This window comes from Trachymyrmex cornetzi, unplaced genomic scaffold (genome assembly GCF_001594075.2).
Source record: "Trachymyrmex cornetzi isolate Tcor2-1 unplaced genomic scaffold, Tcor1.1 scaffold15, whole genome shotgun sequence".
Classification (NCBI taxonomy): Eukaryota; Metazoa; Arthropoda; class Insecta; order Hymenoptera; family Formicidae; genus Trachymyrmex; species Trachymyrmex cornetzi.
In genome coordinates this window covers 180,397-198,493 of record NW_017296091.1, presented here as the reverse complement: position 1 = coordinate 198,493, position 18,097 = coordinate 180,397, and the positions used below count along the sequence as shown (strand labels likewise).

The following is an 18,097-nucleotide window of genomic DNA, read 5'->3' as shown; positions in this document are numbered from 1 at the left end:
GTATGAGTTGGAAGTTATGTGAACGTTGTAATAAGTAACAATATATGCTTCCGATTATCAGTTGTAAATTAAAATAATTCGTATCTTGTAAATATAGTGTGTCAGTATAATATAAAATTCTCTATTTTTAGACAATGCGATGAGAGTGGAACAGTCATATCTCTAGTATGTTCAGAGACAATCTTATTATTATTTATGTATATATCGTTTTAGAACTTTATTACTTTTTATTTTCTATATGAGGCTTTAAACCGAATCATTACAAATGTAAAGTCTATATTTCTCCAGACTATTAATTATCATAACGTGGCTTGTAATTTATCACGATCAATATCGCTTGCTTATATCCCATAGAAATTAAATGTAATATCATGCACCTCGACATTTTTCTAATCAGTGATACTAGATGCAAGAATGCGATATATGAAACACTCGATAATAGTCTATATTCTCACGTATATTTAATACAGGGATACAAAATGTGTGGCTGCCGGATTACAAGTTTTATATATCTGATTCGCCCGAGAGAAGGATTTTAATCCTGCGGCATACGAGATATTAAACGCAACAAATGCGATGCATCCGACATTAACTTTATCGTGACGCATACAAATCGAGTTTGGGAAACGAAACTGTAAGATACTTTATTTATAATGCAAACGTTAAAAACAATTCTGAATTATTATACATCCTACAATTTGTAATATTAGTTATTACTTTAGAATAAGACGGTAAAGTTCTCTTATCGTTACTTCTCATTAAATCTCGCAGATTATTGACGCGCAATAATGTAAGGAATAATTGCAACACAAATAATTTGAACCGTCGAGATTCTGCTACGACTCGCGCGTATATCGATAAGTATCGCAGCTTAATCTTTAAAGGAATAGAAAAAGTTGTTGCGCGTTCAAGATAGGATACTACTTTGAGATAAGAATCATATCGGACGACATTGCGAGGATCGGTAGTTCAGAGGTAGATCTCACGAGCGCGATTCTTATAAACGAAATATATGGCTGAAGGAAGCTCTCCTGGAATAAGCTGCGCTCAAGACTCGGGAAGATAATTCTCTCCGCGGGTTAGGTTCGAATCGTAATTGCATCGAGGTGAGAGAAGCAGGCGAGAATCGCGCACTGAACGTTGACGGTATACGCGCGCGCGAATACGAACCATTATCCCTGAACGTAATTGCACTACACTTCGCTCGTGCGCAACCTCTCCTTCCCATTACAGCGTCGCCATAGCATCGCCCGTTGCCTTCCCATTACAGCATCCACAGTTTCACAGCGCGACTGAGCGTAATAAATGCACCAGGCTGTCTCCCAATAGTATTCTCAATGATTTTACATAAGTCTTACGTCATTCTGATCAGCGGGGAAGATTCCGGACACGTCACACCGCGAGATTCTCGCGCGTTTGAAGAAATCAAGGAGATCCCCCGTGTGTATTAGCAAATTAAATCAAATGATTTTAGCGAAACGTTATAAGAGAAGTTTAACATTAATTAACTACCTGCTGAAGAAACGACGTAACGCAGCGCGGCGAAGGTCGAGACGAGCTAGGAGGCGCGAGCCTCGGGGAACGATTGCAATCGCCAGCTTCGTGATCCCTAATCCACCGCCAGTCACGCGCGAACGAAACGGTCGGAAATGCAGATAAGCCGAAGCCGGCGGCAAGTCGACGTATCTCAGAGGCCGCGGCGATGCGTCACGTCTATCGATTTGTGATTAAGCATTCGTACGAGCGTGCGGTGGAGGGGTGGAATCGCGGAGGAGTGCGACGGAGCGAACGTGAGAGCGAAAGAGAGGATCGTATGGTGGGGTCATCGCCGTTCGTCCGGTTGGCGTTGGCACACGTCATCGTCGCCACCGCCGCCGCCGTCCACGTTCGGATGCGACGCGACGCGACGCGACGCGTCGCTAATTTCCTGTTTTTCGTACCGTGCTAATGAAGGATTCTCTTTCTCACCCCCGTACATTGTTCTTCCCCCTCCTCTCTCCCCCTTAATCGACGAACTCGAGAGCCATTATTGCAGTCCAAGGAGGAGAGGGGATTGTTTTCGATCAATCGATGCGATGGATACAAAACGGTTGCGTTCTTGAGAAAATTGAGGCTCTTTGACCTCCCGATTTGTATTTTCACATTTTTAAATTGATACCTGTAGGCACGTGTGATATGCATTTTGTATATTTCTTTCACTCTAAAAATATCGATGTGGATTTGACACCATGTGGTGTCTTCTCATCGTGTTGGTGATTATATACATAATAATATTTACATCACGGATTTTAAATATCCATATACAATGATGGTGTTGATAAAACACCGAGAGTATAAATACACACCATGTTGGTATTAATATTAATATAAAATTATACATATAGCATGATGTTAAATCCACATCAATTTTTTATAGAGTGTATTTTATAGAGATATTTTACAGGCTCATTGATTGTCATACGAAGAATATTCTTCTGTGATAATTTTGCACAGCTCATTTTCTATACACGGAAAAAATAATTTCACTAAAATATCTAAAAATTCAGGTATAGATACAGGTCTAAAAATAATGTTGGAGCAAAATAATTAAATAAAAAAATCAAGCATAAAATGAGCAATGCTACAAAATTTAACATTCTAGCAATTAGCTCGAGCGTCCTATAATATAATTATTTTGATGATCCATAAAATTATTTTTAGATCTGTAGGTAGCTAAATTTTTAGATACTTCAGTAAAATCCTCCTTTATATGTATCATATCTGTTGCACTGTTCAAATCGCCGATTTAAGTGACTTTTTATACTTCAAAACGGAGGCATGATTCTTTGCAACGCGAGAACGAAAACTCAATTTGTAAAACGGTACAAAGACATAGCGAACTGCATTAGGAAACTTTTTCCGAGTTCCGATGACTTTTTGCTTCATTCTGTCGGCACTTTATTCGCGAGTTTCAAGGTAATGTTACCAAGTGAAAACAGTACGTTTGTTTTTTTCACGTCTATGTTCCCGAGAGAAATCAAAGTCGACAATTAAGAGTTAATTAGTAGATACGAAGAATTACTTAATTGTACTGTGCTTTTAGAGACTCCGACGTTATTCTGTGACATTGTACTCTTATCACAAAGATTAAGATTGCACAGTAATTAACATCTTATTTTAATAGAGAACCATCGGTTTGCTGTAGCGGAAGCGAAGTAAAGACGGTCGATAGCTAGTACGTCGCAATATAATTTAAACGTATGGTCCTGACAGTACGTTTATCCGCGGATATATCGGATGATATAGTAAATTTAGCCCCTGCCAATCCAAGCCGGCGAGAATGTCCGACCGGTAGATCATTGACATCTCGCGGCTTAAATCGGAATTGCTCGCCTCCAAAACATCAACGTTCCGACCACTTCTAATAAAACCGCAGCGACGGCCTGCGCTGTAGTGCGCCGTTTATAATAAGCAAAGCTAAAGCTGGAGACGGAACGTTTTTAATCCTTCCCCGCTGCGTTTGCGAGTTACAACGTATACAGTAGGATTTATCAAAGCCCGGCGAATATGCTGCGGTTTAGCTTGAAATTTAGTCAAGTCGGTCAATTTAGTCAATTTAGTGGAGCAAGATAAGTGATAAGAAATAACGATTGTAATAAATTGGCCGAAAATAACATTCGCTTCAATCGTAACCACGCTAAATTAAAGGTTTTAGCTGAACCTTTAATTAGCCGCGCGAGGTCGCCGCGACCTCGAGTCATTTTGTTTAACGTGTATTTTCGCGCGACGAACTAAAAGTTAAAATTGAATCCTGCAAGTCTAATGTTAGATCCTATAATAAATTCTAAATTATATAGGTCTCTAAGGAAACTGTTACTCTAATTATTTATAAAGACCAATAATTGATCAAATTTTGTAATTAGTATCATAAAGCGTTTACGCTTAGCGCTAATCGTTCACGATATTATCCAACAATGGCGATAATTAACGATAGTAATTTAGCGCAAGTAATGCAAGGAGATAATCTTCATTCGATGATATTCCGACGCCGTCGCGCGTCGGTCCGGCAGAACAAAGCGGATAGGTCTGCAAGGAGCATCTCGAATCTCGACGTGCGGCGGGATATGCACGCACGCACGCACGCACGCACGCCACTGCGAGAGAATTCCGACGTGGCAGCGAAACACGCTCCGTGCGCCGCGGGCTTAAGCGAGATGAAACGAGACGAAACGAGATGAGAGCGCGGTCGCGCTGCAGCAGCATCTCGGTCGTTCGGGAGAGGAGAGCCGAGAGCGTGTTCGTTCGGTCCGTGAGCTGGGAAAATGGCCGTGTTATTAAATCGATCGGTGCTCCGGCCAGTGGGGAGGGGTCGGAGCCGGGCCTGGGGTTTAGGGCGAGGTGGAGAAGACGGGGCAAGCGCGCGCGACGTGCGTATTATAGATATATGCGGGGCTGATGAGCGCGCGCGGCAGCCGACCGGTGGAAAGGGACCGAGGATTACGAGTGGTGGCCCTTACTCGCCCCGGAGAAGCGACCAGACCTGCGTACACCCGGTACTTTCGGCGCTCGCTGGCTTGCTTGCGCGCGGCGAAAACAGCCAAGAATTCGGAGCGAAGCGAAGGGGGGAAAAAAAAAGAAAGAGGCCTGCCGATGCGGAAGACACGATTCTTGGATTCTGCTTCGTTATAGCGAGGAGAGAGAGAGAGAGGGAGTGAGTCGGTAACTCTCTCTTGTAGTTTTAAGTACTTCAAAGGAATATATGAAAAGATCAGTTTTTTTTTAAGTCGGTTTCACGATTGGTCGCGAAATCTTGATACAAAAATTCGAGCAATCGAAATTATAGTTGTCTTTTAAATTCTGAAAAATGATTTTTAGCAATCACATAAGTTTAATCAGTCGATATTATGCGAATAGAAATTACTCGCAGCTGGACGCTCGATTTCCCCGACGATCATTTTATGATGCTAATTTCCCTTGATTGACGTTAACGACCCTACGATTTTCCGCGGTAAAAGCGCAACGTGTAGGAAACACGCGCATTTACTCGCCCATAATTTCCCCGCGGCGCGGCGTCGTTGGAATCGAAAATGGCCAAGTGCTACTCCCGACTATCGCGGAATACGTAACGTAACTTCTCGTCGCTATTTTCGGGCGCAGAATATACGGCTGGAATTTTTTCGGTGCACACAGGCCCCGACGACAGGAACGTGCCAGGAAGAAAATAGCCCGGACCAACGGCGCGTCGCGTAACGATCTTGCGGCCTGGAAAGACGACGCGACGCGACGGCGAGTAACTTCCACGAAAATCAACCCATGTCGCTGCTACGAACACGTGCACATGCTAGGAGTAACAATTAGGTGTACTGTGCGTGGACGACGCGAGATATTCGCCTTGAGGCCTTTCACAGCAAGAAGACGTGCTGGTCATTTAATTATTCAATTGTCATTAGCTTGCTATTTTACAATAGATTAATTCATTTCGCCATTAATAAATGCTAAAAATTAGATGATATATCTACGTTGGAAGAATAAAGAATTATAATACAAAATACATAAAAAAAAAAGATTAAAAATAAAGAACTGTTACAGCGCTAACTTAAAAGACACATAATCCTATAATATCAAATTATTTGCTAAAAATTATTTCAAGCTACGGGAGATTAATATTAAAATTTATTCTATACTCTATGTTTATATTGATCTCGGATTTCCTGAAAGTCGCATCGTCGTTTTTCGATTAAACTCACTATCATTCGCGTTGCGCTAAACTAAACGCGGTAAAAAAAAAAAAAATATCGAGCGATTTATAGATCATAAATCTCTCCGCGAACAGATGTTGGAGCCGTGTTCCACGTGTGTAACTCACGGCTTGGGGGAGCAAAGGGTAATAAGTCGCAAACTCACGCGAAAGTACTGTTCTTATAAAATAAACTATTGCCGGCATCTGCGCGCGAGTGGAATAAATTCACTCGAAATCTCAACGGTTGTCTCGTATTCCTTCTCGATATACACCCTCCTGTGTGTAAGAAATGTGTAAACGAAGCTAATCTATAATAATTAGTGTACAATAAAAAAGACTTTACAAAGTCCCTATCAGGGTAAAACAATTAACACGTTACTCTAAATTTTATCGGACGAGAAGTTTTAGTATGGGAAACGCGAATCATAAAGGATAAAGCATAATTTTTCAACCGTTAATACATTTAAACATCCAATACTTGATAATAAAAAAATTATAATTAATCAAATACGTAGAACTGATGGTTTCCAAAGTTTCAAGCGAAATATTAAGTGTTAAACTTAATTCCTGCCGTTTTTCGTCTCCAAAATTGATTTGTTTCGAAGGGAAGATGAATGAATACCTTAATCAAAGCAATTTCCTCCATTTTCTACTTTATTACTAATTAATAATATTTTGATTAAGGTATTTCCCTTCGAAACAAATCAATTTTGGAGACGAAAAACGGCAGGAATTAAGTTTAACGCCTAATATAAAGATATTATTGGATTCAATATTGGTTAGCTCGTTTATTAAGCAAGATGTAGTATAATTTATCCATTCCGAGCGCGTAACGAGTTTTCACCCGCAAACGTGCGGCAGAAAATATCACGCCTCTAGTAGTGCATTATTTTGCCCGTCACGAGTAAAATCCGCTTTACCGAACGAGGTCTTAATAAACCGGTCCCCGGTCCCCAATTACGGCATTGAAACAGCCACTCGGACACACGGCGGTCAAAAATTAATAAAATATATTTAACGAGACCTTGCGCGGCGGCCAACTCTTGCCGTCGTGCGTTACGATAATCGTGTTTGTGCCGGATGTGAAAATACCGATTTTACAATTTCGCCACGGCGGATTATAATTTTCGAAGCCGTCCAGGATCTCGAGGCCGCTCTCTATGTCGAATTCCTCGCGTTCACCACCGTTGCCGCGCGTAGCAAGTTTATCATATTACGTATACTTGCCGTTCCAACATTTAGAAACTAGCGCGTAACTGTAACTCGTATAATATAATTTACAACGAAGCGGAACGTATTTTCCGTCCATCGGCCGCCGGTAACAAGTTACGACGAACAGTCCGGGCGACGTCAAACATATTAAAATCCGCGGGTCTGAGCGATTTTCCACCCTCGGATCCCGGGCGAGCGCTTTGACGTTTGTAAAAAAAACCGCAATTACTAGCGTTCAACCTAATACAAAGTCGATACGAGGTAAATCCCGGGGTCGCGCGGTCTGCGTTCTCTTTCTCTTCTCCGTCACCCCGCGACGCGGCCTCGTCATTATTTCGGATCATAACTGTCCAATCCCGATCGAGGGGCGATGATCCCACCACCGTCCCCCAGGCTCTTTGTGACCAAGAGAGGCTGGCGGCGGATGGATCGATCGAGAGATCGGAATGTCGGGAGAGACGGCAGTAGATAACGACGAGAGCGACGACGACACGATGGCTGGCTCGCCTCCAAATCCGTTTAATTTCGTTTACAGGACGCGAGGAGCAGCAACGGCAATCTTGCCGGCTGTTGCCCGTTTACTAGAATCACGCGAATGCATCGCAACGGGATTGCCGAGATTCATCATATTCACGTCGAATCGGATTGACCACGTTCAACGACGCACAATTGACGTTTGAACGTCAAACAGCTGATTTCACGACGCGGAGATGAGAAAAAGATCTTAAGGAAATACTCGGAATGTCATCATATTTAAATTGATGCTCGACTCAAATTAGAACATGCATTTTTTTCGTTGGCAACTGATGTCTTTAAAGGTACCATCGATTATAAATTTTGATAGATAAATTTAAATCTGTAGAAAGTAAATACAATCCAATGTCTATGATGGTAAAATCTCGTTAAAGCTTTGAGAGAGAGAGAGAGAGACAAATACACCAGAATTTTTTCAGATTTTTATATAATATGAAACAATAAAAAAATTTACTGCTTTTCGAACACTGTTACTGCGGAAGGGTTAAGTTACGAAATAATTATCTACAAGACTATTTCTTTGTCAGCATCTTTACGTGACCTAAAAACTCTTAAACTTTTTGCAAGATTCAGAATTGAAAATTTTTATATTTTAACTTGATAATTTTTAATTAATTATTAAATACTTAAAATAATAATTCTTAAATATTTAAAACACAAAATGTAATATCCGTTAAATATCGAAGAATTTTCTCGTGACTCATACGTGGAATCTTCCTTGTGTAATTTACACTCGGATTACCGTAGGTGGAGAGGTCGGTATTAAGGTGGCCTCAGGCTTAACCCGTTTCTGTGCCACCTAATCGCGTTACTCTCCTAGCTGGCGTATTTCCTTCTTCGGATATAACCAGGTGAGCCAAACGCGTAAGTTTATTAGCAGTGACGTAAACTTGACGAAATTGCAGTTAGGAGGTCCGCAGAGTTATCGATTCATCGACGGGTCGTTAGGCCGGGAAAAAGTACGGTCGGGGGAAACGGCAGGTGGACAGACCGAACGAAATTGGAGAAGAAAATAGATTACTCGGCGATTCGTGTGCAAGCTTCACTCTGCGAATGGAAAACATATGCAGTATGACATATGAAACGATATTTCGTACGTGAATTGTGCGTCAGAAAAACTGCAAAGTGCTCATTTTTCGTTGTGAATTAATTGCTCGCAAATTTGACGTTCTATTGCTTCAACTATGGGTGCTTTTCACTTAGTGACACAAGTCGACACAAACATTAGTCTATCTTTCTTCATATTCAAAGAGTAACAAAGATAAAAAGACACTTGTGTCGACTTGTGTCACCAAATGGAAAGTATCCTATATGGTATATGGATATATATATTTAAGTTTGTTAAGATCCAGAGACACGATAATGTCTCGACGCTAAGAGGATATATAGTTTCTTGACACCCGGTAGAATTAGCCATGCGCGTAATTTTAAAACCAGTTAAGTATGATACGTAAACGTTACATAAATAGATTAATAAATTAATAGGTTAAGGGTCACTTATGTGCACGGTAAGTAATAAATGCATTTTCTTTTCTCTCTTTTTTTCGTTCTTCCTTTCCGTAGATATTCGTACTTAAAAAGTTAGGAAGTGTAGGTTTGTGTTGTTATTACTGTATATATCTGATTACATTTAGATATATGTATATATATAGTAAGGTTGGAAATAAATTATTCTATGTATAAAGTTTCGTTTCCACAAACTTTGTTAGCTTCGACAGTGAAATACATTTCGAACAGCTGTTGCTCTAAATCTCCTTAGCCAACATCGTCTGCATTCCTTTCAACGACGTAGCGAATCAATTGCATGCAAAAATGGGCGAATTATCTCCTCTTAATTTAACTTATCTAACGCGTGAACTTGAACACTATCTAACAATAGACGAGCATCAGAGTAAATAGAGTACTATCTGTCAAATCTATTAATGCTGTTACTTGCAATTTTAAACGTAAGGACGGATAAATAATTGATATCGAACAACAATCACTTATCTTTTCAATTTCAAAAATTCAAAGAAACGATATCTACTTTGTGCAGTTCTTTCTAACATGATGCCGTGGATCTTTTTCGCCTGTCTCCGACGTGAGACAGCCCACGATTCTCACACGTGATACCGTCCGCCAATCCTCTTCCCGTCCTCTCCCGGTTCTCTCGAGATATAAGATCATTCGACAAAGAAGATACCACCACGAGCGTATGTACATCGAAAGGTATCGGCGGTTCAAAGTCCAGCTGAAGCTACGTGCATTATGCAGCGTATTATACGAGGCGGTCGTGACACGCAGAAAATATCCCGCTCGAGCAATCCCACGAAAGAAGAAATTTCCCTCGGTTACATAATTCAGTGGCTTAATGTTTCAAGGGGAGGTGATACCCCTCCCCTTGAGAGGGGATGCGCGGGAGCGTATATTCCTGAAAGTCGATTGATATTTTTGTATTTCTCGGCTGGATGCGTCTCACAGGGCACACGTGAAGTAACACACGCAGCCCCTTTCGTCCGCGTGTCCCCCTTAGCCCTTCTCCGCCCCCTCCCCTCCTCTCCCCTCTCGCTCTCTCTCTCTCTCTCGCTCTCGCGGTCGTTTTTTTTCATCGCCTCGAGAGCCCCGTGTATGTACCGAATTCGAAGCACGGTAAACGCATTTATCAAGCCACGCAAGCGTTACGCGAGTGGAAACGAGAGAGCGATGGGTGCGCGTGTTGCGTTCATACAGTGGCGTAGCTACACTTCTTTCGTTATTATTTTCTACGAATCTTTTATTTTCCTAATAACATGCATATCTAGGTTTTTGTCAATTCATATGTGGTTTAATACTACTTTATAAAAAATATAAAAATATATACCGAGCGTATATTAGAACTGAAATTAGATAACACAGCAAGCGTAAGAACCAGTTAGCATATTTGTGCGAAATTACATGTTAAAACAACACCGAGTAGCAATTTACGTACGAAAAGTACGAATTTAAGTTAACTAAAATAATTTCTAAATATATAATCAACCAAAAGAACACGTAATAAACGATGCTGAACTACCGATAATAATCAATAAAAGATAATAAATTATGAATAAATCTGGAATGACGTTAAATATCAATTTTGTATTCTAATATTAAATTAATTATCGTCATTAAGTCATCAAACAAATTAAATTAAAATAAGTATATATTAATATTTATCGATACAAATAAGCGTATGGATATGATTTCACTTAATAATTAGGGAGTAACGTTTAATTAAGATTATAAGAAAAAAATATGTCATTTCTTCGTGCATTTTCCGCGCGTATCTTGCGCGTTAAAGAAACGAGACGTGTCGCTGCATTCATGGATCTTTATAATTTTATTTATTCACTCTACATAATAGCTACACCCCTGACTCGTGTAGCCGGCGGCCACGTGTGAGTCTGACATACTATCGCGCTTGTGCACGTACAAACGAGAGGGGCGTCGTTTGCGCCGAGTTAAAGTATGTACTCGCATTTACGCATCCTCTCGCACCGGCCACGTGCACGCGTAAACGACAATAGTTTACGCATGCACATAAACTATGCAAATGATCTTTCTAGATGCAATCTATGCAGATAACGCGGAATCTATGTAAACATTGCCATAATAGCCGTAACTACTCGTACCTTTTTTTTTACGTATGCAAAACAATCGTCCGAACGAAATGAAGTTCTCTCTCTCTCTCTCTCTCTCTCTCTCTCTCTCTCTCTCTCTCTCTCTCTCTCTCTCTCCGTCTGAATTCGTCTGAACATTATGTTTCCCGTTTTTACTGAATTGTATCAAATAATACAAATTATTACAATGCTTAATACATTGAGTGGATTATTTGACGATAAAATATAAAACGAGTATTTTTACGGCGTATTTCATACTAAATTAAAAGTTCATTTCGCATTTGCATTTGTTCATTCATATACTTTATTGCAATGCATAAAATTTATACACAACAAATGGCAAGACATCAGCAGTACTGCTGTTACAAGTCGGCCAGTAAAACGATTAAACAAGATAATACATTAATTAGATATGAAAGAACATAAGCACGAAAAAAATAACAAAATTAAAAATAAAACATAACCAAAATAAACCTATTCAGAATTGTTAACAATAACCAGAACATGTGCATTACATTTATCAATTATATTGGTACCTTTGGCGCAATAAATAATTCGTATCTTACGTTAAGCGCTATCATCGTCAGAGAACTTTCCAAGTTCGAGATAATAAGATTCCATTTGTACAAGTAACATACAAAATTCTGAAAGGAAACTGATAAGGGTTAACCTCGAATACAGAATAAAGAATATTTTTCTCGCGTTAAACGCGCATAGAAAATACTGGAAATGTTTCACCAGGGATTTATTGCGTCACTCACGTTTTAATCGCGTCTCCGTTCGCGTCTTCGATCGAGCTCGCCGGCGCGCATGGCGGTACGATGAGCTCGACAACAAACGAGCTTTAAGAGGAGACCATGGCTCGCCCGGCGGTGTTCGTGTCGGGTGTGGGTGGTAAAACCGTCAGGTCGCGAAGGGTCACAGAGCAATGGAATCGCAAACGAGCGGTAAGAGAGAGAGAGAGAGAGAAAGGGAGACATAGAGAGAGGGCACGAGAGCGAGACGGAGAACGCAACAGGAACACAAAGAACGAACGAGAGGCGGACGGAGAGAAAGAAGGAAAAGAGACAGTAATTTTTTCCTGCGCTCGATTCTTGCGTCTTTTATTTCCCACGAATGACAGCGTTTTATTTGCGACGTACGACACAAGCTAACGATGATGCATGCGCGAGAGACAAACGAGTGCGATAAAGACCTCGATAAACGAAACGCCGTATAGTGTTGCTCTCTGATAAAGAAATGAAAAAAATAATCCAATTAGCCGTCATATCATTAACGTTGCATAATGTGGCACTTGTGAAATTTTATTCGAAGACTTCACAAAAGAGCTTGCTTATTCGATCGTCAAACCCTTCAGCAGTATGGATCATCCGTATGTAAAGTTATCCACGTGCGCAAATTTCACGTTATCATAACTAATTTGGCATACAATAGAGAGAGAGAGAGAGGGGGGGGAGAGAGAACGTATATATACCTTGTTATTATCATATCAAGGGAATCAGGAGAAGATAACCGAGACTAAGGAGAGAAACTGCAGTACAGCGGAGAAGTATCGTTTACCCGCATAGACCTTTCCGTTTCCCTACTTTGCCTAAATGACGGCGTCTTCTCATCTCACAGCGCACTCTCGTTGTAGCGCTGATACCGCCGCGAATTCTCCGCCCTCGAGATATTAACGATGCCGAGAGGTCGACGTCGACGTCAAGACGGAGGGAAGCGGCGGTGACGGCGGCGGCGGCGGCGATGGTGGTATGGATGTGGGACGGGTATATATCGCAAGCCCCGGATATGGTAGCTTCAAACGAAAACTCTGCCGCGTCCAACGAGTTTGTATCGAGCGTAGGAGGTAAAAGCAGCACCGCGGGGTCGCGGAGAGAGAAGGATATACAGAGAGACGGACGGAGAGACCGCGGATAAAGGTAGAACGTGAAAGAGAAGGCGAATGAAGCTTCGAATGAAACAGGACGTAGGGTGGATCGACGAGCGCGAACGAGAGATAGCCAAAAAGAAAGAGCGAGAAAGAAAGGGGGGAGGAGAGGAAGCGAAGAGAGCGTGATAGCGCGAAAAGAGAGCAAGAAAGAGGGACAGAGAGAGAGAGGCTTCTCGTAGCGCGCGCGATGCTGCTGTTGCTGCAGAATGAAGGCAGGGACGAGGGAAACGAGGAACGCGAGAGGGGTGGGGAAACTGCCGCAGACCGAGGTCTGCCCGTGGTAGGCGAGGTGAGGTGGCAATCAATAAATATACAGAACCGGCGAAGAGCGAGGGAGACAGAGGGTGGCCGAGCGACTGAGCAAGCGAGTAAGCGAGCGAGCGAGCGAACGAACGAGCGGCGACCGACCGAGAGCGAGAGAACGATGGGAAAGAGAGAGGAACGCCTCGCCAGTTGCGTCTGTCCGATCGTTCGTTCGTTCGCTCGTTCGCTCGTTCGTTCTTGCGTCCCCAAAGCCCTACGGACCTAAACCCGGAGTGAGAAAGGAGAAAAACCAACCGGCGCGGTGCGGAGAGGATCGAGCGAGATAGCGCGGGCGAAAAAAGTCGCCGGCAAAGACGGAGACGGATGACAGCGATGGACAGGAAACTCGGGTAGCGCGCGGAGAAAGGAGAGAGAGCGAGACGGAAAATGCATCGGAGGGCAACTTGGGAGAGAGAGAGGTCCCGCTCGAAGAACGAGGGGAGAGGGCGGCTCTCGATGGCGGTCCAGGAAATACGAAGAGGGACGACATGGGTCGAAGGTGAAGGGACGAAATAAACGACGAGGTCCCGTCTCCGTCGAGAGTGACGGAGATCCTACCCAGCGAGGAAATAAGAGAGGCTTTCGGAGTGAAATCGAGACGAGCTGAGAAATGAGCGCGGAATGCACTTCGGCTTGCATTAACGATCTGTTTTATACTCGTGTATAGAAAATGCACTTATCGGATAAATAAAAATACATATCTTTTACGTAAACTGTTACGTAGATTAACTTTTCATATCTGTCATTAAAGTGCAATTATCACCTGTTACTATTCATACCACGGAGAAATTTATTCGATAACTCTTTATTATAACTCTATCATTTTATAATTTTTTAGTTTGGAGCGTTGCCTTTTTTTGTTAATTTGTTTTTTTTGTTCTCGCACGTCCAATAATAATTGACCGATACTTTAAACTGTAGATGCTTTAAAATTAGATAAATAAAGAAATATAATTCCAACAATTATAGAAATATCAAAAAGAAGATGCAAGTGTCGAAAATTTAAAACTAAATAACTTTTATGAAAAACACTATTGAAGAACCATCGAGATCTCAATTTGCCAACCGATTCTATTTCTCATAGCTGAATACGGCTCTCACTTGTGAAAAAGTTTAGGGCAATGTATCTAGAAGTAGCACTCGAAACGAGTCTGGACGACGAGCGCGAGTTCTCTCCTTTGTCGCGAGGAATCGGTCGAGGATCGACGGAAGGAGCCTCGATAACCTTGGAACGAGAGAAAGGCTGGGTAGGATGTGCGCGCGCGAGACTAATTGATTTCGGGACGGAGTGGAGGAGAGAGAGAGAGAGAGAGGGGGGGGGAGGTTCTTCGCTCGTTAAGGCAGCACTGATATATATCGCGTTGACGCGCGAGACCGTATTGGGATCCGTTTTGCATCACGCATCCGGCTTTCGAACGACCCTGTAAATCCACGGCAAGTGCAACGACGTCGTAACGGTGCGGTACAGGGAGAATAACCTTAGATCGTGAAATTATCTTACTCGATCTTCGATTTCATTAGACGGCTTACTCTCTAAAATCTTTGGAATGGAATCTAATTCTAAAAAAGTGACAAAAAGTGAGCCAGTGTCGTAAAAGAGGCTCAATTGTCAATTTTTTAGAGTGTGATTTCACTCTAAAGTTAGATTCCGCTCCAAAGATTTTAGAGAGTAGCTACGTGACAAGCATTATTATCTCATTATTGATTGAGAAAATAGAATATATCTAAAATAGATGAAAAAATTCAGTTGTAAGTTTTATCAATAAAATGTACGTAAAGATAAGCAAGAAAGAACATCAACATTATGATAAAAGTTTTTTTCAGAAAAAGAAAATAATATATATAGAAAAGAACTCGTAAGAAAGATATGATTGTAAGGCATAAAAGATACGCGTGTACATATGGGAAAAAAGAAAGTTTATCGCTTCCATCATTTTTTTTTGAATTTAGTTGCACCTTTCAATTTGTCAGTTTATGTACTTACAACCCTATCATACGAAACCGTCCGTCGCGGAAACGTGCTTTGGCGACCGAAATCGGAATCGTCAGGAGTAAACTTCCTCCTGGACAAGCACTATAACTCACGCCGACAAATACGCCATCGGAATTCGCACGCATAACCCCTTCGAAATACCGAACACACGCATCCGCAAACTGTCAGTTACACGGAAAATATTTGCCCGTATTGTCTAAACAATATCGCGTACGATTGCGTACGGATCAAACAGAGCCACCCCGGCGCGGCGTCGGTTAAATTAGAAAAACAAAGGGGAAAGGTATCATTGGGTCCAGAGGCGCAAAGCGGAATGATTTGTTACGAGATGCAAACGAGATTATTAGTTAATGAACAAACGTCATTGTTGCGCCGCCGCGCCGATACAAAAATCACTCGCATTGTCCGTCCATTTCATGCTCCTTCCGAATCTGTTATCTCGGACATTATATGCTATTTTCGCCGATCTCCCCGGCTGTAATTAACTGCCAGACAAAGTTATATCGTAAGATAACCGATTACAATGTAGATGTTGGATATTCTACAGATAAGAACTAGTCTGCCCGCTGAAGAAATCCCGACCATTAGAGCGCGGAGAACGCTCTCCTATTATCGGACTTCTTTCCTCGATCTACCTTCGCCGCTTCGCATAACGATGCCGCTTATCGCGACGTAGCGCGTCCGCACGTAGTTTTACGGTTTGGAACGAGCGGAAAAGAGAGAAACGTGAGAGAAATTCAAAAAAAAAAAAAAGAAGGCAGTGGAACGAGCGAAAATGACTTACCGCCGAAGAGTGCAGTAGGATCGAGCAACGGATTGGCCTGGTCCGCCTGGAGTTTCTCGGAGGTGGTGGCGCCCGGAGTCACCGCCGCCGCTTCAGCTCCGCCACCTCCGCCGCCCCCGCCTGATGCGGAGTTCTCCTTCTCCATGCCAGTCCCCTGAAACATCGCACATCCACCCATGGTTTCGTTAGAAAAGTTTGCTCTCACGCGCAACGCGCGAATCCCGCGATGCCGCGATGCCGCATCGCCAAGGACTCCGCGCTTGGCTGTTCTTTATCTCGAAAGGTCCTCCCGACGAGGGGGAGGAGACGGAACAGGTTTCGCGCCGCGCACGATATTTACGAGCTTGCAGCTTGCAGCGCGTCGAGATTTCGGTACGCGAAATTTTTGACGAGGCGTGAAGCTCCGGCGGCACAGGAGATTATTACTCGAGAAGAAAAACGACGAAAGGGCGTTTTATCGGTCGACATAGCGGAAAGGATTAAAAAAAATTTGTTTACTCAATAAATATGCATGATTTTCGAGGTGTAATAAAATTGTCTTTGTCAGAGACATTTTTCACTTTCTTATTTTAACGCATTATAAAACGTATTATAACAGTATCGTAACGCTTCATAAAAAACCATTATTAAATTATTATTAAATTAATTTAATTTAATGTATGTATTAAGTACACATTGAGGATTAGCTACATCGGTTCAATAAAATAAAATACTCAATTAAGTGCCTGATTACTCTTCCATTAAATTTTAATTCCACATCGTAATTTACAATCGTAACCCACATGATCATTTAAAAAAGAATCAAATTTTTCCTAAATGATTGTATTGATGAAACCATCGAATTAGAAAGATTCTTCTATCTCATTTTTCTACACAATTTCCTGTACGTATAATAGCCAATGCAGAACCGCCTCGGATCGGAGATATTCCAAATTCCTCCGCGTAATTGCGGCAATTAAGCAGATCATCGTGGAAAACATTTGCGCTCCTCGTGAAATATTTCTCGGTGAAAATAAAAAAAAAAGTCGCATTTATACATTGCACTTCGCGAGCACTCACACTCGCACACGCACACGAGCGCAGCTCGCACGTATTTGCATTCGACGACTGTTTACCAGTCGAAGAAAGGCTTCCTCCAGCGGCGCTTTAAATAAAGGTCGTTCTCCCCTCCATCTTTTCCCCTCCAGCGCTTCAATCAGCTGACTGGCGCACTCCCCTCCCTCCGCCGCCCAGCTGTTGTATAAATATACATCGTTACAACGTTGAGTTAGGTTAGGCTGATGCTAGGCTAGACGATGCACCGGCGGCGACGGCGGCAGCGCCGCTATTATCATACAGTCAGCATAGTTATCATACGTACGAGTCCACGAGACAGTGAACAAGATTAACATTGTCGCCATTACGTTAATTAATCCTTGAGCGAAGCGATTTTTCGTCTTTCATACCTTTCGGTCTTTCTCCGGAAATCATTTCAGGCTTTAACTATTCGTGGCGTTTCGCTGATATTTCTATATCGAATGCTCGTGTCAAGCATACGCCTATGTGCAAAATTATCTTTCTCTGTTTCTCTCTTCCTTTTTCTATCTTTAAGTCTTTAAAAAGCGTCGTTTCAGAAAGCGCGAGTGCATCGTTCAGTGATAAACGAATTCTCAGTCCGAATGAAATGTTGAACCGGCTTTTATTACCGTTATTAACTCGTTAGTTTTTAATAAATATATAGCTGTGCACGCCACGAGCGAGCCGCTTCAATGCATTTTCTGTCGCTATTTATGCGAACGGAATGCTTTTTCAAACGCAAAAGAATCCGCGCTCGACGAATTCATTCTAATTCCATTAAAAATGGAATTTCCATACTGGAGAAAATGTATACAAACATATTAACAAAACACAAACAAAGAATATTTACGTTCACACGAAATTCACAGAAGAGCCTGTGTTCGTTAAAATTTACACGTGCGACACGTAATCGATTATTTTCCAGCGGAATGTATTATTCATTGTAACG

General features: G+C 42.0%; 1 protein-coding gene across 1 annotated transcript in view; it reads right to left on the bottom strand.

Annotated features, from left to right (window-relative positions):
• Positions 1 to 18,097, bottom strand: part of LOC108758039 (bromodomain adjacent to zinc finger domain protein 2B) — a 156,194-nt gene that overhangs the window by 26,867 nt on the left and 111,230 nt on the right. The window contains 1 exon segment of the mRNA XM_018502777.1: positions 16,093 to 16,246. Coding sequence (XP_018358279.1) covers positions 16,093 to 16,237 — 145 coding nt within the window. The 5' untranslated portion in view covers positions 16,238 to 16,246.